The 25,056-nt window shown below is 39.1% G+C and overlaps 1 protein-coding gene across 1 annotated transcript in view; it reads right to left on the reverse strand.

The window, feature by feature from the left end:
* Window positions 1-895: 895 nt before the first annotated feature.
* wls (Wnt ligand secretion mediator) overlaps window positions 896-25,056 on the reverse strand; it is a 107,653-nt gene continuing 83,492 nt past the window's right edge. Inside the window, exon 12 of the mRNA XM_048246251.1 lies at window positions 896-1,443. Coding sequence (XP_048102208.1) covers window positions 1,334-1,443 — 110 coding nt within the window. The 3' untranslated portion in view covers window positions 896-1,333. The remainder of the gene's footprint in view (window positions 1,444-25,056) is intronic.

Genomic DNA, 25,056 nt, shown 5'->3' on the forward strand with positions numbered 1-25,056 from the left:
AAATCACACTATTGACTTTAAGCTACATTTAATAGTGTGAAGCCTGCTTTTTTCAGCAATATCAGGTTTTGCAACTGTAATCAAAACAAATGACTAGCTTGTTTAATTCACTTCATTAGATCTACACTGACATTATTTTAGACTCAACCAGGACCTTACATACTTAATAGGCGTTTCTCAACTCATACAGTGCAACTGGAAAGTTTTCAGAACCTTTCAAGTTTTCCACATTTTGTTATGTTTTTTCAAAGCTGTTGTGATTGACACGTTACCAACTTTACATATTACTATGACCAAACAGACTTTTTCCAGTACTTTCATTTGGAAATGTGGATGAGTCTGGAAAACAGTATTAATTCCATACTTTAAGAGACGTTCCAGTCCTACAAAACAATGGGCGTACGCCGTACAGTACACAATGTCCTATGACCGGCTGTACACAAATATTGATACATTTGGCCTTTGGCCTTGCAAAACTATGAACAGTCACTACATAGAAAAGACATGGATTACATCAGATGTGACATGTTGAAAAAGAAAATTAAGGGAACACAGAGAGTGCAGAACACATCACATCAGCCGCACATGCCCCATCTCACAATGCTAACAAAAGCGAAACATACACAGTGGATCTTTCCCCTGTTATTTGAATCTGCTCAAAAATTGAACATATTCTTCCTTGGCACATGTTACACCCCTCCATGAAGTTTCATGGAAATCAATTTGGTAATTTTGGTGTAAACCTGCTGCCAAACTAACAGACAAACAACCTGAACAGAAAGTATAATCTCAACGGCAGATGTAATTGTATGGTAACACATAACAAGAATGAGTAACTCATGAGAAACCACTGCTCTGACAGAAATACATGGGCAAAATGAAAATGAGAACAATATTCAAGACAACATTATTTAATTTATACTTAGACAATTACAGCCAGCAACTTAAAATGGCAAAGTGCAGGAGGAAATACATAGCCTTAATTATCATGTTTTCTCTCTCATTTTCAAGATGTACCAACTGGCATTAGTAAAGTCACTCATTTTAATTCATTTCAACTCTCTCAACCTTCCTCAGGGAAAAGGTACCATCAAGTTTGTTACACTCACTAATACACTTATTATTTATTATTTGTATTACTGTGACCGTGATATTTCATTTAAAAACAAACAAACAAACAAACAAACAAACAAACACAAAACTTGGCCCTTTTGTAGAAACTGTCCGGAAATTCAAAACGCTTTAAGTAACATATACTGTAGGTACTAAAAAGAGGAGATTATATAAGTGTAACGTAAAAGTGTTGGCAAGCAGAAAAGAAAGCAAAAGCAGGCTACTCTTGTGCCTCTTTGCCAGTCATCTTGTAGATCTCTGTTGGACCATCCACATGAGTAATGGTAGTGGTGAGCTGAATGTCTTCTCCACTGTTGGCTCCTTGACCCCCTAAACAGATAAGTAATTCAAATACTAGTGAGGTAATTGTTACATGATTTAAAAAATGGTAAAATCCTACAAGTTTAATTAGGGCACAGCATGTCTGCAGGTTTAGGCAACTGATTTGACGTTTAAAATCTAACTTACCTTTCTCTCTTTAAAGGGATGGTTCGGAGTAATTTCACCCTAGGGTTATTTAAATAAACTCCTGGTGTACAATGCCTCATTTTATGAGTACAGACCCTATTTGTACTACTGTAGGAGTTTGGTATCATTCCGGGCATTATTAGTTGGGTAATTTATGAGATACAACGTTGGTTCCATTAGCGCCTGCACTAAGTCATTTGGCTAATAGCGCTAACTCGACCAATGTTCGATCAAAGGAAAAAAGCTTCTGGGGGGTGGGGGTGTTTGGCTCAAGGTCATGGTGCAAAGGACCCTAGGGTGAAATTACTCTGAACCATCCCTTTAACCCGTTGACTGCCAAAGGCGCATATTATGTGCCCACAACGAGTGTGTTCTAGAATACATATGCGCCCAAGGAACATCATTGCCACCATAACATGTAGCCAATTAAAACATTGTTCATTGCTTCATTCCTCTTCTCGCCCCCATAAGTCTGTCCCAACCACTGCCGCATTTAGTTTAATCTTAACTTAATAAAAAGGAGATATCAATTATCATCAACGATGACAAGCCAACTGGAACCTGCCACTCGTTTTCTCTCCCTCTCGTGTGCGATCAGACGCGTTCTCAATTAAATTGAGTAGCATAGGACCTACGTTCAAGTTGGATCTTTATAAAGAGGACCCAAAAATTATCATCTTTATGTAACATGCTGTTGGTGCATGTTGACATTGTATACTTTCTCTAACAAGAGTGAAAAACAGTTTGTAGTACAGCTACTATTTATTGGCTAAATATTGGTCCCTTCTGTCTCTCGGTGCCTTACGCACAGTGCGTGATGTGTCTGGTGGTGGTGATGACTGATCAGGCAACTTTTTAAAACTGAAAATTTTCACCTACAAGCTCCTCACGTTCCATCTTCAGCTAACTCCATAGACAATAAAATAAACAATCTTGCTGCTTTAGGTTTTGCGGCCTCCGTTACATGACATCAGCCCCCCACAAAGGAAATAGGTAATCACAATGTGTTAATATTGTATTTGTGTTATGTACATGTGTTATGTACTTTTTTACTTTACTGGTTAACTCCCTCCTCTTTCAGTCTATGTTCCCTGCTCTGGCTCCGTTCGCTCTTCTAATTCCTTGTGTTTTCTGGTAGACGCTCCGTTCGTTTCCATCGTCTCTCACGCTGGTTTCACTGTAAACTGCGCGCAGCCAATGGGCGTATGAAACGTCATCACGTAGCATTACGGCACAGTGGTCATGTGAAATGTAGGAAGTACTGCCAGGGGGATATATGACCGAGAACAGAGCCTTATGTATCATGCATGTAATGCCTCATGCATCATCGGCCAAACTGGCTAGAAAGTTTTTATTAACACCCACCAAAATTAATTTTAATCCACATTTGGCGGTTTGGCGGGTGTTCATTTAGAACCCTGGAGATGATCATTGCAAGACACTTATCTCTTCTATGATCCAAGATACTGTAGATATTCTTCAAGTTCATATCTTTATGCACTAAGCACAACTATTTTCCACAAGTAGCCCAAAACTGTGAGATTCCTCAAAAATAGAATTACTCTCTCACACTCTCAAAGTGACAGGCGCTCAATTAGACCTACACACAACTATTACAATGTAATGACAATAAATCAAATAAGTATAATAGTTAAGCTCACAGGTGGGATGTGGCCTATATATTACCAATTCCCTGGAATTGCGTTTTCTAGTTACAGTGCATGAAAATGCACTGTACTGTTCTTCCTAGGCAACTTACCACCGCTTACCACTTTTTCCATACGCAATTTCTCTTTTTACAGTTTAACTTAGAAACTTCATTCAAACTTGGTAACGTAGGTCTTCAAATGGACCAAGCTGCTATGTCTTTTCAACCTTGAAACCGTCATACGTTTTAAACTATTAAAGAAAACTTTTTAAAAATCCCCATAGACTTAACATTGTGATTGTGACATCACAATACGGCTATTAAGCAATTAGAATCCTATGCCAGGTGTTCAGGCCACCTGCAGTCTCAGGCTTTAAGCATACAATCTGGGTCTCTTAAGACTACACATCTCTTCAACTGTTTACTCTGCCCAAAACTGTTTCAAAATAAAAAAGTCCTCACTACAATAATTCACTGTTAAACAATTTAACCCATTAAACTACTGAACTTTTTACATTCAACTTTTAAACAGTCTACTTTTAAACTATCATTAAACTATCTATCGATTAAACTAGCTGTCTATCAACAACTTTTAAACTATCTACATACAACTTTTATAAACTTTTAAACCATCTACATTCAACTATTAAACTATCATTAAACTATCTATCTATTAAACTAGCCATCAACAACTTTTAACTTTCATCAACTATGTCAACACTTGTCATCAACTATGACTCCTACCCACTGTAGCTAGTTAGCATTGTTAGCATAGTTAACATTTTTAACAAAACTGCTAGAAAACATTAGCTAAGTTAGCTAGGTAGCATGATTAACATTGCTAACATAGTTAGGCCGTTAACATTGCTAACATAGTTAGGATTTTTAGCAAACCTGCTAGAAAACATTAGCCAAGTTAGATAAATAACATGGTTACTATAGTTAGCATGTTAGCATTGCTAACATAGTTAGCATTTTTAACAAAACTGCTAGAAAACATTAGCATGGTTAACATAGTTAACATGTTAGCATTGCTAACATGATTAACATTTTTAACAAAACTACTAGAAAATATTAGCTAAGTAGCATGGTTAACATTGTTTACATTTTTAACAAAACTGCTAGAAAACATTAGTTAAGTTAGCTAAGTAACATGGTTAGCATAGTTAGCATTATTAACATAGTTAAAATTATTAGCATAACTGCTAGCAAACATTAGAGCCATTCCAACTTTTAGTTATCGTAAAATATCTACCTATACACAGCCATTAAACTATTTGAATATCAACATGCATTAAACTTTCAGTCTGTCAACAACTTTTAAACTATTTACATTCAACTTGTAAACAGTCTACTTTTAAACCATCAACTTTTATTAAGCTATGCAACCAGCATGTCTGTCCTAGTATCACCACAGTAACCAGCTCTGTATTATCAATTTTAACTATACATGATATTTTACATCACAACTTTTGCTAGTTAGTGGGTTTGATCCAGCAAGCCCACAGCATGGCAAAGCCAAGCCAAGTTTACTTATAGCTTCCTTTTCACCCACTTTTTGTACGAACTACTGCTCCTAGACCGTTTGAGCTATCGGCGCGGTTCCAATTACAAAAATTCAGGGCCGAACCGGTGTAGCTTGCTTGTTAGTTACTTTCGTGTCGCTGGCCCTTGTCGTTTTCGCGTTATTCCCGTTTTTCGGCCCCATTGAAATGAATGGCGGAATGTTCAGGATTCTAATTCCGATTATGACATCACAGCTCTAACTGCTTAACCCTTAACCCTTAAGATCGTACCGTCACACTGGTGTGACGGCCGTTAACTATCCGTAAAAGCGTACCATCACACTTTTGTGTTTGGAATGTTGCTACATAAGTATTCTAATTGCTGCTTAACAATGGGCTACCACTTGTTGGCCAACATGGGCTGACATTGTACATTCTCAAAGTCAAAGATGGTCTCTCGCAAATCACTTTGCCACTACTATTTTGTTATGTCCACATTTTGCAGATCTAGTTTATATTATGATTGTGTGGTCGGGCTATACATGACAAAATCCACGGAAGTGGCAAGTATTGGGAAGACGTTTACTTACAGGAGGCTACAAATGTTGCTAGCTTCACTGCCATGTATTGCCATATTTCTGAATGTCAGTCATTACACCAAGTACAATAAAACAAGCAAAATTAGTGATTTTTAAAAATTAAATGATGTTATTCAGTGTTTGGTCAAATCTCATGGCCACTGATAAGATGAAATCAAAATGACCGTGAAATGTACGGAATGCTGGAAACAAACATCGTTCATTCACAAGCTATGTAGCTTTGAGTAACGCACGGCTCAAGAAACATAGTTTGCATTCATGACATTAAAACTCGCACAATAAATGTGCATACATTTTTATCTTGTCCCATTATAATCACAGCTTTATTTGTGCAATAGCAGTGCATCCATCAAGTCTGTCAATGCAAAACATTACAGCGACCGGCATCTCGAAGTTCATTCATTCAGAAAAAAATCATAGTATTTACAGACGCTATACAATATCATCGATAATATTACATTAGTCATTTGAGAATGTACAATGTCAGCCCATGTTAGCCAACAAGTGGTAGCCCATTGTTAAGCAGCAATTAGAATACTTATGTAGCAACATTCCAAACACAAAAGTGTGACGGTACGCTTTTACGGATGGTTAACGGCTGTCACACCAGTGTGACGGTACGTTCTTAAGGGTTAAGCTTGCACCTGGCAGAGTTCTAAGCCATCTGGCAATGTCTAATGGGCTGGGCTGTCTGTGTATATGAAGGTGTGTGTATGTAACTTTTGACCCGTATGTCCGATTTTCATAAATGAGGTACCGTTGGAATCCTCGGATGAGGCCGAGTTCCATGCCCCTGATCAAACCCACTCTTGCAGTTCCTCGGAACCGCAATTCTAGTTATTATTATTCTTCTAACCAAAATTTCTGCGTCCAATTAAGCTTCAACTGTTTAACATAGAAACTTTGTTTAAACACTGTAACGTAGGTCTTGAAAAGGACACTTGGGCAATGTACTTTTGTAAACTTTATACTTTTTGAGATATTAACAAAAAAACAAGCTTATTTTCCTCCATAGACTTTGCATTGGCACTATGACATCACAATGGGCTAATTAAATTGATTTGCACCTGTATCAACTGGCAGCTGTTTAACTGCTTCACTCATCCACCCAATAAACTATCGATCAACACCCATTAAACTTTCTGTCTATTAACATCTATTACACTATCTACATTAAACTTTTAAACTATCTATTCTGTCTCAGGCTTTTAGCATAACAACACATTATGTAATAACACCGCATTATATAATAACTCGACAAAATGGAATACATTTTGACGTCATTATGTAATAACTGCCGCATTGTGTAACAATCTGCCACATTAATAAACTGCTTGAACGCAATATGTAATAACTTTTGCCGCATTATGTAATACGTTATTACACATTGCGGTTGTTATTACAAAATGAGAGTGCTGCGAAAAAAAAATGGACGAAAATGTAATAATATGGTGCATTATGTAATAACCAACCAAATTTGACGTCTTCATTGATAAGAACAGCAATACATTGTGTATTTTTATCAAAATCATTGTAATCATGGGCGAGAGATTGAAAGTGTTCAAATGTAGGCTATGGCCTATTTCTTTACGCAAAAGCCAACTGACTCATTAGCTCTGAATGAAGAAATAAAACAATAGTGCTATTGAGGAAGAAACAAAGTTTGTGCCGGTATGACCACCTTCCCCCTACGTTTATGTTTTGTGAATGAGCCTGTGCTGTGCCTGTTGGTTTCAAGAATCTCTATAAAGCACTGGATTGATTAACCTCTATTGTCGCTGGTTGTTTTGATTGGCGGTGTTGGGGAAAACAGTGGTAGCAGTTTTTTTTAATATTACAGGATTCACTATTATAGCACTGTCATGCCAACTTACAACTGCAGCCTGGGCCTATGTTACTGCGCTTTTTTTATGACTGCATCAGCCAGCTCACTCTTAACTTAAGTTGCTAATAGACCTAAACTGGTCGCTGGTTTGTTGAAAGACCACACCTTTCCATTAATCTTATTTGCATTACTTTAAGCGCAATCCATGTCAAAAGAAAATGCGCATCTGCGTGCGTTTCACTGTTGCGTTCATTTAATTGGCCATTGCCAATTCAGCGATCTATAAACACATGGTATCAAAATGTGAAGTCGTCAAGGCATCATTACTGCAAATATGGGAACAGACTATTTCTATTTCATATCCGAACCCACAACATAGCGTAACCAAACTTCAACTGCTGCCTATATCCAAATGTCACGTAGCCTACACAGCAGTTCTAGCCTACATGCATGTACAGAAAATAACACATTCACATATAAGCAGCTTGAAAAATTCCAGTAGAAGCACATCCATGTTAAATAAATATTTTTCCATGTAAGAAGGGTGTCACTTGCACTTAAGCCTTTTCGGTGCTCACAGTCCAGGACCAAGGGTCAGAGAAACTGGCTGGGCTACTTCGAAGAGACTAAACCCAGGGATGACCGGAGCACTCAGAGAACTTTTAAACTTGTTTTATTATGGTGCACAATCGACTGACGTTTTGACGCACTGCGTCTTACTCAGAGTCCACCAGGCCAACTGTCGGCATCGAACAACATGCTGTTTCACCTTGTAGTGGCGCTCGACCGTTTTTGTTTTTACTTACACACCCTTACGCAAATGGAAGAATTTCCATCTTAGAACGGAGCAAAAAATGGCAGTTATTTGGTGAAAATGGGCAATGGGCAAGTTTGTTGTAAGCCCTGATTTATATTATTTGGTAGGCCTAGCCACCTAGGCCTATACAGAACATTCAGTTTGTAGCCTTAGAAAGTCAGGAACGTTTGGATGAGGTAAACCTATATGACGGGATTACAGTTTTCAATTAGGCGTTAATTGCCAGATGAGTTTGCCAAATATTGGCTAGGCCAACAAAAAATGGAACTGGCTTTGTTACATCATAACTTAAAGGAACCATATGTAAGATTGTGGCCAAAACTGGTACTACAATCACTTTCAAATTACTGTAGAGCGGTGTATCCCCTCTCCCTCCCCTCTGACTGGCAGATCTGGCAACCAGGATGCTGAAACACTACTGACTTTGTAATTAGTAGATAAGTGGAGGGTGGCACAACAGGCCAAAACACAACATGACAACATCAACATCAGTTGAGGGCTGCAACTTATTAACACTACTATTGTCAGTGATATAGGTATTTGAAATGAACATGATTTCTTAATTTCTGACATATCAGGGCCATTTTATGATTAATTGAAATTTATTTTTTACATACGGTTCATTTAACTCATTGAGTGCCAAAAACGTAATATTACGTTTTTCCTTACCATGCGTTGAGTGCCAAAAACGTAATATTAAGTTTTTAGCTTTTTTTTTTAAATTACGAAACTAGACACTCTAACACACCTTATATGTGATTTTGGGAACTCTGTGATTAATGGAAATAAAATATATATTGATCGAAAACTCATGAAAACGCACAATCTGGACATTTTATCTGGACATTTTATCATAACTCGGTTGCTGCTTTGGGTCGAATCAGTGACAATGCACATCAGGTCAAAACCAGGCCATTTTCGTGGGTCTATCACTAGGTGGCAGTCTCGCCAGGTCTCGCTGATCACTTCCCGGAAAGTTTACACAAGTAACAGGCAACACTTCATATTTCATGAAAGACGTTATATAAACGAGCCGTTGTATGTGTTCATAGCTATAACACAGAATATGCTGTGGCTGTACAAAATCATCAACAATGGTCTAGATTGCTGGCACTCTAGGACAAAGCTCCCGAAAACAGCTTGGCATTCAATGAGTTAAAGAAGAATTTTATCTTAACGAAACACAAAAGACTGAGTAGATCACATTGCACTGAGGTAGTTTAAAGTAAGTTGCCATACGCCCTTTGGTGCGTAACAGGAAAATCCCCGACACTCGTAAAGCGATGTCTTCTGATTCTTAACAAACAAACATTTTTCCTCCAGGGCTCAATGTTCCATCAGTCAGCGTCCACAAAGTTAATCAAGCCGTTTAGGGCTGCAGCTATCGATTCTTTTTGTAATCGATTAATCTAGCGCTTTTCAATTAATCGGATATTTTTTTTTTTGCATTTTTAAACAACCAAAACGAATAATGCATAATTATTTTTTTAAACAACCAAAACGAATAATGAACAAAAATTACATGGCTGTAAAATGATCAAGCAATTGGCACAGAGGTATTTATTCTAACTCCAACATTTGGCTCCAAAACTAAGCCCATTTATTGCAATTTACCCATTTAGTGTTTATAAGTGCCAGTGCCAACAATTACATAATGTTCAAAATGCTCTCTGTAAAATTGCAGCCTCTTGTGCATGACTTAGTATGGACAGCTTTGTTCGCCCAGCTATGTTGTGAAGTGCTGGGAGGGAGAAGAGGGAAAGCAATTTAATGTATTAATATGCTCAACAAGTTTCATGCTGTAATCTAGACCTGACATCAAAGTAAATATCTGTTTTATGTAGATTTCTACACCTGCAGTATTTGCCATTAGGCTACTAACAAATAATTTTACCATTAGGCTACTAAAAATAGCCTACCATTAGGCTATTAACAAATACTTTTACCATTAGGCTACTAAAAAATAATTTCTGGGGCGAGCCTATTGCTAACCTAGCAACCTGTGTGTGTGTGTGTGTGTGTGTGTGTGTGTGTGTGCACGCATGCAGTGCGTGAGGGAAGATGAGGGTGTATGCATGTGTGTAAGGAGGGGTCTTTTTTTAATGGAATACTGTCTTGCAATTGAACGTGAATAAGTTTACTACTTAAAAACATCAAAGCTAAACATTATATCATGACATCTACAAATACAGCATGTGATTAAAATCAGCCAACATCAATGTAGGCTATAGGCTATGTAGATACCAGTAGATAGATAGGCTAGATAGATTGATAGATAGATAGCCTACTTTATTGACGCTTGGTGAGTGGATGTTTTCGGTTCAGATGCTTGTTCTTTTTGAGTATGTAATGATCCCAAAACTTTACTTGAAAACTTTAGACATTCTCTGCCATTTATGGAGGTTGTGGCTAGAAGGGATACAGCTAAGAACGGAAGTTCCGTAACAGATAGTGAAATATCGCAAAATCTCGACGATACCAGAGCCCGTTTACGGACGATACGGTTACTGTAACAATGGCAGCTTTCTTCTCGTCGTAGGCTACAGGAGTTTTGAGAAGTACCTCAGTAATTACAAGGAAGAAACCATGACTTAAGTTTACAGTCTCAACTAAAGACCGCAGTTTTGGTCAGGACAGTGAGTTCAGCTAAAAAAATGCTTTGTTTGTATGTGAAAATCACAAACCCCACCCCCCTAAAATTAAATTAAATAATATTGGACATATTGTGACTCTCTAACTCTTATCTTATGTAGCTGTAGAAGCAAGTCTCTCTGACGTTTATGTTACTGTTTCTTCACTACAATGGTACTGTTACCACACTGCACATAACTGTACTGTACATATCTGTCCATATGGTTCATACCATATTTATTCAGTTTTTCTTATAATATATTCTGTTCACTGCATATCTATATTATTCATAATGGTACTGCCAATACATTGCACATACATAGCCTACATGTTGTGTTCTCTACAGATGGAGTCGAGTCTACATGCAGAAGTAGATATTGCATGTCAGGTTTCACAAGTTACGATCTCAGTCCAATTGTTAGCAGCTCCATCACAGCAAAGTTGGTTTTATTGTCTATGGTCCATCTAGTCTGAGCGAATTAGGGTTGAAGGTGGAAGTAAATACAGTAAAAGGATATTTGGTATCAATCGAACCGTAATTTCAGGTAGATTAAGAATTTCAGGTGCCTACAGTGCATATTTGTATCAGAAAAAAGATATACAGCTTTGAATGGACCATGGTATAATGATTATTGGGCCAAAATCGTATATTATCACATATAGATATTAGCTGATATCTCCCATACTGGTAAAAGAATATTTACCAAACTTGGTGTACTTACTCACCATAAGTTCTTGATGAAATTAGTAGGTGTTTAATGTCTTGGGGTCAAAGGTCAAGGTCACGTGAGGTCATACTTGACCTGCAATGTTTGTTTTATACCTCTCAAGCAGATTGAAGGATCCTCATTAAACCCAGCACAAATAATTAAGCCTAAATTAACTGATAAGGCATTAAATATCATGGAGTCACAGGTAGAGGTTAAAGGTCATGAGGCTATAGCTGGCTGAGGCATAGAATAAACTATTTGAATTGATATTAAAAAAAAGATTAAGACATTTATTAAAGCAAAACAAACTTTATAAAAACAGTTATTTCAACTTCCACATCTTATTTTAGTATTGTAGTAGTAGCCTCTCTGAAACCAGGGGAAATGAAAATAATTTGCTGTTTTAAAAATACAAACATCTGTGTGAATACCTGTTTTAAATAACTGTTTCAGTTCATAAATGATATTGGAGTAAAAAACAAAGTACTATTACATAACATTCAGTACATCAATAACATTGTAGTTCATTTAGACAAGCTGAATAGCAGAAGTTTTAGATTCAATCCAAAGCATTTCTGTCAAACATCTGATAAATATAGTCATCTTGAGCTATTTCCTTCAACTTAAATTATAACGCCAGACAATCTATGTAAATGTCTATGTTGATAGAATAGTGTTAGAAATAAAAACTACCATTGCATTGCAATAGTTATACTTTGTTCTCTGAAGTTGGTAGTAGGCATAATAGCAACGGCAGCAGCGGACTGATATTACCTAGGATTCACACCTGGGTTTTCAGGATGTGAAGGGATGTAATCATGTGTTTCATAAAGGTTTATACTATTGCATGGGTTTTCATTAGTGCTGTCAAACGATTAAAATTTTTAAATCACGATTAATCGCTGAATTCCTATAGTTAATCACGATTAATCACATATTTTATCATATGATTAAAATTCTATTAGGCTATTTTGCATTTCTGAACTTTCCAGGAGTCCATATTAACAATAAAGCAATTATTGTTTATCTTGATTGGGATTCAAATGAAAGCAAAGCAAGTTACTTTATTAACTGAACTTTAAGACATAGGTCTATTTGATTATTTCAAATCAAATTTCAAAAGATGTGCAGCAGACCTGAGGCAACACAATATATTCTTCAGAAATATAACGGATATAAACTGAAATAAATGCTACTGCAGAAGTGCATGCACAAAATGTAGGCCTACACACATTATAAAGGGCATAACAAACAGAAAATATTTTATTCATACTATATTCATTATATTTGAGTTCAGTTGAAAATAAGGAACTTTTCAACATGAGTGCATTGCCATTTTATAGGCCTACAGTCTATGGTGCACTGTCACTTGCCACACACATCAACGCCGAAGTTTTTAACAGGCAAACACTGGATGAACAAGTGTTTTATGGAGCAGCGACCAAATATAACTGAATCGTGATTTACACGGCTGCAAAGTGCGATGCTGGTGTGCGGAGTTGTATTGAAAAGAATGGAATCTAATGTAAATGAATGTCGAAAGCAGAGTGCATCGCAAATAGTAGCAGCCAAAGAGGAATGTTGATAACAGAACAAGTGACGGTGAAAAAAGCTTTGGCGGCACACAACTCATGCGTCAGCCTAAGCTACTACTCTTTGGCCGGCTTGTTAGCCCAACCAAGTGTGTGCAGCATGCCTTTACATAGCCTACTAACGGCGCATCATCATAAAGATACATTTGATCTGCATCACGCCCCATTTTAGCAGAAAACATGTTAACATTATATCATTGAAAGACAGCTAGTAATCACACGTTGACGGTACATCTAGTTATTAATTCACAGGACATTCAATCATTTTACTAACACGGCAGTTATGAAGAACTATGTTTATGTAACTTACTCATGTCGAAACGATGTACATTACCAACCTAATTCGTTTGCAATACCCCATGTATTATACAAATTTAGCACGTACACCATAATATCCCATGAAAAACTGTTAGCTTGCTAGCTAGCTAACTGTGGAACTTCAGTATAACACAGCCAATTATCTTACCTAGTTGTAGGATATAGGCTACGTTCATATTACAAGTGATAGAATGAATGTGTGACTTATGTTTAGTTGATGTTATGACATGTAAAGTTAAGCTTGCTGAACTTAATTATAGTTAGCCATGGGCAGTTTGACTGTGCCTATCGATACATTCGTGACTCCTGTTAGTAAACTGGAGAGAGCAAAACATAGGAACATGGTCACATTAATCCCATAAACACACAGATAACTCTTACACCAACCTTATTTTGTGCCTTTTATTCATGTTTGTTTCAAGATTTAGTAAGTTTACTATAAGCACTTTTCGCTCTCACTTTGATGCAGCATAGATTTCCATTATATCAGTGATCTTCCCCCTAACAGGGCGTGTATGCAGCACATAGAACTTTACTCTCCGTTCCATTCCATTCGTCAGTGCGTATTGTTTAGTTTCCGGTCTGGCTAGATTGGTGTGGTGTTGTAGTTTTTCTAACGTTACTAGTTGTTGCAACGCCGTTAATAACGCGTTTAACTGACAGCACTAGTTTTCATGTTTTAGAAGAATGTAGTCATGAGTGTCATAAGTCTTAATGCCACTGCATTTGTTGTGAGCAGTGTGAGGTCATTGTATCTTGTGTAGGCCAGACCAACTGTCAGAGGAGTGGGGTGAGTGGAAAAGTACTGGGGGTACCAGGATGAGAGGATCACCTCCTTGCATGGTTAAGGGAGAGGGGGTGTTACCAAGCTGGTGAGGACTGGACAGGACGGGGATGAGGAGGCCACTGTGCCTTATGAGTTAGGGCCTGTCTAGCTAGGAAGAGAATAAGATAAGAAGACCTTATTTCACCACACTGGAAGGAAACAGAAAAACGTAGGGTTACAGTATTTTACACGTTACCTATGCATTACATAGGTTTGCATAAAGTTTTATGCATGATGGGAAGATGGTTTCCACCAATGTAAGCGACCCTGCTTGGTACTGATTGGTGAAGAGTGTTGATGGAGATGGCGTGAGAGGGTGGCACTTCTCAAGGGCTGAGGAGTATAAAATATAGTGTATAGCCATCCGTAGAGGAGATCTTGTCGGGGGCCCCAGCTGATGACATCTCCTCCCAATTGCTTTGATGGTTGGTCTGGACTTTGGTTGGGCTGTACTATCATTGCAATACAGTGAATAAAGATCAACAGTTTTCGGAAAATCTTCTATCTACATTGTCTCCTTCGGACACCTTGTTCCAGAGTGCTAAATTACTAAATAGTCAAGTGGTAATTGTTAATTGGACAATTGGATATGGAAGTGGACACTTTCTAGCCTGGAAAATACAGACCCTGGTAATCTAGAAAGATGAACAATGTAATGGCCAAACTCGAGGAGCGGCACCAAGCATGCATTTGAAAATCTCACTGCACGCAATTGGATAACACTAGACCAATGTTTACTCTGAATGATTCCGGACTTCGACACAATTGAATAACACTATGACCAATGTTTACTGACCTCCAACGTTGCAGCGCTGTTGTCATCAGTTTAGCTTGCCTCTGGCCCGCATATACATATATCAAATAGGCCGATTTGATTGGTTCCCCGGGATGAAAGGGGTAAAAGTAACGTGCATCATTGCTCGGTCCATTGTGCTCTCGCGAGAACTCTGGATTTCCAGGGTAGACATTTTCCACAACAATATCCTGATTGGAGTCCGCTTCTCTGTTTACTTTTCGGCGGAGTACTACTAACCGCTGCTAAGAAACTAGTCCCTCAAAATGTTATGCGATCATTGAAATGCAAGGATAGAATAAATGTTAGAAATAAAACCATCAACACAGACATTTACATCGACAGTCTGCTGTTATAATTTATTTGTCTGCCGTTATAATGTATTTGCCTGGGTGTACTGTGGAGTGGGTAAGACTGTTTTTAGTGGCAGGCAACACATACTGATGACTTGCGCTAGCTTAGCACCAGCGGACTGGATGAAACGTGTTGAAAACGGTCTCCACTGATAAATATCACACATGCTAACTTGGAAATGAGGTCCTATGTCCAAAATCCTGAACTACCCCTTTAAAAATGTGTTGTTGCCTATAGCAATGCTATAGTAAATCAGCTTTTGCAAGCCAGTGCAACAAGATGACAGCTCACCTCCACATTGGCAGATAACGCAAAGATCTGCGCATATGCCAGGTTCCTCTTCAAGTGCTGTCTCATCATCCATTGCAGTGAAATGGAAAATAATGAATCAAGACAGTACTGAGCACAACTAAATACTGATATTCATCCCAGGGGAAAATATTGCTTCTTACAACAGTCTCATCTTTCAGAAGCAAGATTTAGAAAATTAACTGCTATCCTAATACTTTGTGTCCCTTAATGTGCTTTGTAAGAAATTATAAGGTGGCTTGTAACTCATACAATTAAATCCCATTTTTTAAGAGATTGACAAATTCGTATTTAATTATATTATTGATATCTACCGTAAAATCTTCCAAAATATTTAGATATTATTTTTGCCCACCCCTAAATTCAACTGAACAGATAGCAATGGACATGCCACATTACTAACATCAAAACTGAAAGACAATGCTAGTCTTAAGGGTCACATTAATTGCCAGGAGAAAGTGGACAACACCTTGTCCATGAAGGGAAAAATAGCAAGGGCCACAGTTAACAGTCATACTAACTTATGGAAAGTCACAACAGCACAGAAAGCTATAATTTACAGCTGGAAGTAGCACTGCTTGTACTGTGGCATGGGCAATATTGAAAGAGATATTGGTCAGGTCATGACTATAGTGTAAGTATTTCACTGTTATGTAACTACAGTACTAAGCACATTTGCCTACAGTAATTGCAATCAGATTCTTGATTCTTATTTACAAAGGAGGGGAATTAAACTCATTGTGCTGTAGATAGGGACTCCCTATGTCAAAAACAACCAAGTCTATGTTGTGCATAAAACATAAAAAAAAAAATCACTATATTTACAGTAATTAAATTGAACATGGCATGTTGATTTAGCATGTTTCCACTGTCTATAACCTTGTATGTCAGGGGATGAAACTGACCTTACCCTTTGAACCCATGGCCCTGAGTCCCTAAGTTCATCTAACTTGTACAGACAATAAATGTACTAATCTTAATGAAGATCCATCAGTTTGCTTTGGTATGAACCAAATACTGCATGTGAGTTATTTGTGTGACCCCTTGTAACCTTGACCTTTGACCTCAAGACCTAAATTGTCTTGCCAGCTCTTTGACAACTTATAAGTAGGTAAGTAGACCAAGTTTGATTAATATCTTTCAATTGGCTTAAGAGATATCAGCTACAGTGGGCATCGCTTTCAACTGACCACTTCATTCGCGCATTACGCGGCGTGAAGCTGCGGGAAGATTTAGTACCACTTTCAGCCACTGTGCGTCGCTCTAGTGGAGGCCTATGACTTATAATGCTGGGCTTATTTCAGGGGATATGACGGATTACAAAGCAGCATCTTATAGTTTACGTAGAGCTATTAAAGATGCTAAGCGGCGCTATAGAGACAGAGTTGAAGCTGATTTCTTGGAGGGTGATCCAGCACGAGTGTGGAAAGGACTCCGAACCATCACTGGCTTTGAAAGAAAGTCCCCTCCTATGATGAATGTGAGTAAAGCCCTCCCTGATGAACTTAATGCTTTTTATGCTCGCTTTGACATGAAAAACACAGACTATATTGGACTAGCTGCAGCATGTGAAGCAAATGAGGATGCACCTTTCTGTGTCTCTGAGGTCGATGTGAGCAATGCCTTTAGGAGGGTTAATTGTAGAAAAGCTACTGGACGGATGGAATTTCTAACAGGGTTTTGAAATCCTGCGCTGCTCAGTTAGCTCCTGTGTTCACTTATATCTTTAACTCATCATTGGCTCAAGAGACAGTTCCTACTTGCCTCAAGCAGTCTGTTATTGTTCCAGTACCCGAAAAACAAAAGTCCATCATGTCTGAATGACTACGCCCAGTAGCCCTGGCGTCTACAGTGATGAAGTGTTTTGAGAAGCTTGTGAAAAACATTATCTGCTCATCCCTCCCTGCCTCCTTCGACCCCTCCAATTTGCTTACAGAGCCAACAGGTCTACAGGGGATGCCATCTCAAACCTCATGCACACCACCTTAACTCACCTGGAGGAGGGGAATGGGAATTATGTGAGGATGCTGTTCATTGACTTTAGTTCAGCATTCAACCGCGATAGTACCTCTCACCTTGGTCACAAAGATGAAGGCCTTAGGACTGAACACCACCCTGTGTCACTGGATATTTGACTTCCTCACCAACCGTTCACAAGTGGTTAGAGTGGGGGTCTGACATCTGACTCATTAACCATCAGCACTGGTGCTCCCCAAGGCTGTGTTTTGAGTCCACTGCTGTACAACATCTACACACATGACTGCAAAGCCAACAGTAGTCATACCTCCATCATCAAGTTTGCAGATGACACAGTGATCTTGGGCCTGATTAGTAACAACAGTGAACAGTTCTACTTGGATCAGGTTGATGAGGTGGCACAGTGGTGTCAATCTAACAGCTTGACACTGAATATCAATAAAACCAAGGAAATGGTAGTGGATTACAGAAGGCAGCAGCAGAACTACAGTTACACCCCACTAATGATCAGAGGGCAACCTGTAGAGAGAGTCACAAGTTTTAAATACCTTGGTGTCCACATTACTGAAGACTTAACATGGACTGTTAACACTCAATATGTTCTGAAGAAGTCCAGACAACGACTCTACTTCCTTCGTCAGCTAAGGAAATTCAAAGTTAATACATCCATCATGAAGGCCTTCTACACTTCAGCGGTTGAGAGTGTTCTAACTGGTAGCATCATCACCTGGTATGGGAACTCCACAGTTAGAGATTGTAGTACTCTGCAGAGAGTAGTGCGCTCAGCTGAACGTACTATAAGAACTCAACTCCCTGCTCTACAAGATATCTATTCCAGAAGAGTACTCCTAAGAGCCCAAAAGATTCTGAAGGACTCTTCTCATCCTAACAATGGATAATTCCTACCGCTGAAATCAAGAAGACGCCTATGTAGTCACAAAGCCAGAACTGAGAGACTCAGGAGAAGTTTTTATCCCCAGGCCATCCGAACTCTGAACTCACACTATACTGACTTTGCACACATTCACTCCTCAGCACTCTCAAACATTTCCCAACTCTGAACTCACACTATACTGACTTTGCACTCATTCACTCCTCAGCACTCATGACCCCCACACACCACACACCCACACACACCTACAAGACTTTTTAGCTTTTTACATCCCTCTCCCTATGCTACAGACCTTTTTATTTATTTTCTTATTTCATCACCGTCAAAACACACACACACATATCTGACTTTCTCCAACTTTTGCACACTTGACCCCCCACCCCCCCCAACACACACACTTACATCACTGTCATCACTTCACATACATACAGCACACTGCTTGCTACAGTAAGCCTCCTCTACATACTTGCTGCACACTGCCCCCCCCCCCCCCCCCCCCCATACACAGCACATTGTCTTCAGGATCTTCTCCAACACACATCCTCTACATACTTACAGCACACTGCCCCCACCCGCCCACACACACATCTTCACTGTCATCACTCACATACATTACATACAGTACTCTGCTTGCAATAGTAAGTCCCCCCCCTCCTACATACACAGCACATTATTTCATCAGGAAGCTTCTCCACACACATCCCCAACACACGTTACAGCACACTGCCCCAATACACAGCACATTGTCTCATGAGGAAGCTTCTCCAACACACATATTGCACACTGCCCTCTCCCCACATACACAGCACACTATCCCATCTCCCCTGTCATCCCCCCAACACACACACCAAGACCCCTGGCAGTTGGGTTAGCCCCTTGAGCCGTGGATCTGCCCAAGGTTTCTTCCTTAGTAAGGGAGTTTTTCCTTGCCCCTGTTGCTCTTGGGTGCTCCTTGTTGGTGCCCCCCACCCAATCCCAATCCTCCCCCATCTTTTTTTTATGCAGCCCTTGCCACTTAATCTACTAAACCCCTCTTCTACTGCACTTTTTTACCCCCCATTAATGCACAAATAGGCTGACACCAGACATAATTTCACTGCATTTCTTACTTCCAGTAACTATATGCATATGCATATGACAATAAACTTCCTTGTATCCTTGTATCCTCTATCACTGTACATCGCTCTGCCTGCTTCTGAAAAAGCAGGATCTACCATTAAACATAATTGTTGCCGAGAGTAATCCCAGCCTACGAATTCAATAACAAAATAAATCATGCATAATTAAACATTACCTCGATTTAGGCTACTTGGGTATGGCTTAAGGCTTGACTACACGGTGGTAACGAAAATCGAAATCGAAATTTGCTGTCTACATTATTGTCAGTGTTGGGGTTAACGCATACTTCATAAATCAAAACAGTGGTGTGATAATTGAGCCAGTAGAAAATAACTGTTCAGAATTAATCTGTAGCCTTGGGTAGGCTTCTGCAGAAAACAATGTTGTTGCCGATTTAATACTATCTGGCGGCGTTTTTTAACAGGCTACGCCAATAGAGGCTTAGAACAACTATGACCCACGTTTTGGTTTCGTAAATTAATTTGCCCTACTTCTTGACTGCAATGTAGTTAATTGACTGCTTGACATGTCATTTTTATTTTTCTGTACAATAAACAAATACATCTGCTTTATGCCGCAGAATTACATTCATATTTGGAACTTACATAGTCCAATGCATCAGTTCCACTACGTTAGTGTTTCCCAAAACCATAGCAACGAACGTTCGCAACCACTATCGTAAAGTTGTGTAGTTACAACTACACCTCTCGACCTGTGGTAGAATGCTAGAAGCATAGTTCCAGGGATCTTCATGTCAAAGAAGTCACTGACGCCAGTTATTTGTTTGCAAATTAATAATTATAAATATATTTAGGTTTCTAATTGATATTTACACTTCTAACCACCATACATCCATATTTTAAAATGCCCAAGGCAGAAAATACATAAAATTAAAAGTCAATTTGCAGCCATGTGCCCGTAAGTAAAAGTCACACACTTGCATAATAATAAGGTGGTGCGCACTTTTTGACGAGTCAGCTAAGAATATGTAGCCTTTGATTTTCATGGGGGTCCTTGTTAGTTCATAAACCAAGCCAAGAAGGCTGATTCTGATTTTGATAATATGATCTGCACAAAAGATAAACTTAGGTAGACAACGATGTCAATATTGTTGTCAACGTCTTAACCCAGATTCGGACTCTTGGACAGGGGACTGGTAACTGCTGTGCAACGGCGGCTGTCATCTGCCGGCCTTAACGCAATGCGCCACAGAAGTATGTGCAGGTGCCCGTTCACGTGCTACTAAACGTCATTAACCACCTTAGTTCAGACTACTGAAGTTTGGAAACTATCATGGTCCAAACTTAAAGTACTGAACGATGCATCCTGTTAGTAAAAAACTAACCTCCGTAGTTGTACGGGAAACGCCCCCCAGATCAGCTTGTAGGCCATTAGCAATCTGTTTATTTTATTTTATAAAGCCTACACAGTATATCACATGCCACATTCTCACTTTCAATAGACAGATGCAATAGCCATTGGTCAAGTATTGAGTATAAAGCAATTAAGATAGTACCCTATACAAAAAGTACTTCATATCATAAAAAATCGTTAAAACGAATAGCATTTTGCAACTTGACAAAACACTGGATTAAATATCGTAGGCACAGGAGAAAACTTGTGCATCAATTGGCCCATGGGGAGATCACATGCCAGTTGCCTCTCCCTTCAGTATGACTTGTTTGGCTGAGCTTGTTTCGCCAAAAAAAAAAAAAACTATTGCAGATATCAATGCGTCTTTGTTCATGGGTTTGGCCTCACAGCAGAGGCTTAGACAACTATGACCCACGTTTTTGGTTTCATAATTTGCACTACTTATTGACTGCAATGTAGTCAATTGACTGCTTGACAGGTTATTTTTATTTTTCTGTACAATACACAAATACATCTGCTTTATGCCGCAGAATTATGCACTTGGATAGCCTATAGAACGGGCACATTTTGGAAAGCATGCATAGCAAGAATCTGTAGGCTATTTGTGGCTGGTTACCAGCAAACAATGTTTAATGCATTAACTCAAGACGTCAAACATTTTCTAAACAATACAAACAGAAAGGATGCAGCAGGCAGCAAATGTAGAAGAGTCATTTCCAGTGGAAATAGTGAGAAACGTAATTTCGATCTCTTCGTATGTCTGGAACATGTGAAGAAATTGACAATAAAGCTGACTTTGACTTTGAAGAACAAAATGCTGAATGAAGCCCAAATTTATGAAGGCATATCTGGCAAGTTGTTATTTTTTGAAGACGTAAATGGTTGGGCTATAGGCCTAGTTTGCAAGAAGGAGACCTAAAGCGTGAGCATGCCACACTATCCACAGCTGTGGTAGCGGGCTAATTACTGTTAGTGCAGGATTTATATAAAATTCTTCAACAGAAGGCCTGCCTCGAATGCAGGCTTGTGGTTTGCGCAGCCTACAGTAAGTAGGTCTAGTGAGTTAGGAGTCCTCTAGACTTCTTTTCAGCTATCTCAGAGGTGGAAAGTTGAGTTTGTTGGGGGCAGGGCCGGGTTAACAATTCATAGACCCTTGGGAACAAATGTCTGATGGCCCCCCCTGCCCCCAGCCAACGTGAATCGGGCGGTCAGTTAATAGGCCTATCGTTGAAGATTTGTATTGCCATTTAAGGCCGCAGCATCTGTGAGGCCAAGCCTCACCAAGTAGCCCGTTTGTTTACAACTAACATTACATTTAATTAAACTGCTTATAGGCTATGCGAAATAGTTTCAACATTTTGAATATCAGTGTCAGGTGAATTAGGAAATGCCTTATGGCTGAAAGCTGCTTGGGATCCCCCCTGTCAAGCAATAACCATACAAAAAGTTAAAACAGATGACGATCACTGACATAATCGCAAATAATATAGCCTAGATATTCCAATATATTTGAATACTTGTGTTTATTTTAGAGGGATATTCGAGCGTCATTTTTGACAGCCCTAGTCCACTGTAGGCTACGCATGTCGTCTATTAACACCTTCCACTAACCCCGGTGAGTGGGGTATTAAGCTATAATCGTGTGAAATAGCACCATTGAGTAGCCTATGCAAAATAGCCTTAAAATCGTTCGGTGTTGTGTGCCTTCTGGTTTCTCCACCTACTGGTTTCCTTTGGCGTGCATGCGCTGCAGCAGTTGTCAGACATTCACAAACAAGTTGTTTTAGGGCGGTTTGAAGTCGCCTTTTCATGCATGCATGGCTTCGGCTACATTACAGCCACTTTCGGACAAAAGACATGTAAAAAAATATATGTTTTGAAAACTAGCATTGAACTGGATTCGATCCCGCATAAGCAACACACGCGTGACTCTCCATCCTGATTCCTACTTTGAGCCAACTAATATGTTACGCGAATCAATTAACTATTGTAGGCTACCATTAACTAATAATGTAGGCAACACCCAGGTAACATGTTGTCCAGGCTATCTGAAACAAGGGGTTGCCTCTCATCTACAACAACTGGTTACGTTGGGCTGCTACAGTCGTCAGTGCACTGTGCACAGTAGGCCTATGCTACTCTTTGTGGTTGATCAACTAAAAATAAAAGATTTATTTGGTGATGACGTTATTGTAGGCCTAGTAGACCTAAATTCTGCGAAATTAAATGGTACGAGAAACGATCTACATAGCGCACCAGACCGCGAGGTCTTCAAGGGTTGAATGAAGGGAGTTTGCAAAAATTAGTGTATTTTTCAAGTCAATAAACATTCTTAATTTTCGAATGTCTTTGTCAGGGAACATCTGACTTTTAAAAACCATAGGCCTGGTAGTCGCTCAGACAAGGAGTTATAAGATAAAGGCAATACTATTTGTGTCACCTAATGCAGTTCAGTGAATTAGCAAGATACCATCAGAAGGCAACAATCATCAAGCACAGTCTTGTGGCCTCTCTCCCCTAGCGCATGAAGCTGTCTGCGTGTTGTAGGCTAGATTTGCGTGAGTTCTTTCTATCTGCTTACTTTTGTGAGTTGCGACCACCTAGGCTATGTTATAGACGTTCTATGAGATACCATTGTTTAGCTGTGTCACAAAACAATAAGCTTTGTCAGACTACTTTTAAAATTATATTCAGGGCAAAATACATTTTAAACATTCGGGGCTGAAGACCGACAAAGCCTTCGTTAATTCTTCAGGTGGGAAGTGTCAGGGATTTTCATCACGAGGCGGCTCTCATTGGTGGTTAGTATCTGAAGTAGGAATTGACAGCAACATATCCAATCACATTATGAGAGATGCTGAATTTAACATAAACTGCGAGGTTTGATTTTAAATTAATGTAAATTTAGCCGGGACTGTAAGCTGTCACCGCGTGGGTGCTCGATGTTTTCAGTGGGTGCCCGAGAGGCGGAGCATCCACGGTATCGGCACCTATGACAAAGCGTATCTCGTTGCATCCATTACAAACAAACATGCAATGTGAGCGTCTGGGATTGGGAAGAGCACTAAATGCTCTACTGAATAAGCACGAAGTCAAACCTTTAAATGAAAAACACTCTTTAATAATCAAAGAAATAAACGCTAATGAAGTAAACTTGTGACCATCAAAATAGTTTATCGCCTGTAACTCATTGATAACAGGGCCGTAACAGGAAGGCATTTGGCTGAGCAACGGAGGTTAATATGCTCTATATTTTGTCCAAATGATGTCTGTCTATCATCGTTGCACTCGGAGAAAACCAGAATGTTTAATTTATCCTGCGTTTCTTCTACAGCTGCAAACGGGATTCACTCGCAGTTAACCAAATATTTCTTTATTAGGGCAGGGGCAGGCATATTTCTGGCTATTAAATTATTTCTAAACCAGTCTGCTAAAGTCTGTAGTGAAGTCTGTGTAGGGTTTTCCAGGCTCCATTTCTTTTTACGAGACACCCTGCTCACTTGAGACCTCTGCCGGTTGTTGCAGCGTCAATGAAACAATACAAATTAAAGTCGCGTGATGCCGCGTGATCCCGTGCGCGGACCGCGAGGGAAGCTGGCCAAGTCGAAGCACTGCCCACTGTAATATCAAGATGTACTAACATACGTTTTTGGCCCAAAAATCATTGTGCCATGCTCCATTTAAAGCCCTATATATTTTTTTTTCGGTAGAAATCTGTGCTGTAGGCACCACAAATTCTTAATCTACAGAAAATTACGATTTGAATGATACCAAATATGCTTTTGCTGTATTTACTTCCACTTTCGACCCTTTTCTAGGCTAATTCGCCTGGACTAATCCCCAAAAGGGAAATGACAGTGTTCGGTGTGCAATTGAAGCAACTCTTTCACAACGATCCATAAAAATAGTTTTAAAAATAGTTTTCATTTATGAAACGGATATCCATGGCTGAGACGTCTAGTTAGATCGTCTTTAATTATAAGTTCTCGTAACGCGGCGTAAAGTTAAACTTAAGCGTCCGTATATATTATACTTCTTTGGGACACCCGTTATCATAATAACTAAACTATTTATTTTGTAATAGTATTTCTAACATGAATTTATAACATAAAAGTGATGTTGATGTTTGCAAAATAGCTATTTTTCTTTGGAATATCCATGGGAATATCCATAGTATATTATGTCT

The sequence above is a fragment of the Alosa alosa genome, chromosome 1 (genome assembly GCF_017589495.1).
Source record: "Alosa alosa isolate M-15738 ecotype Scorff River chromosome 1, AALO_Geno_1.1, whole genome shotgun sequence".
Lineage (NCBI taxonomy): Eukaryota > Metazoa > Chordata > Actinopteri > Clupeiformes > Clupeidae > Alosa > Alosa alosa.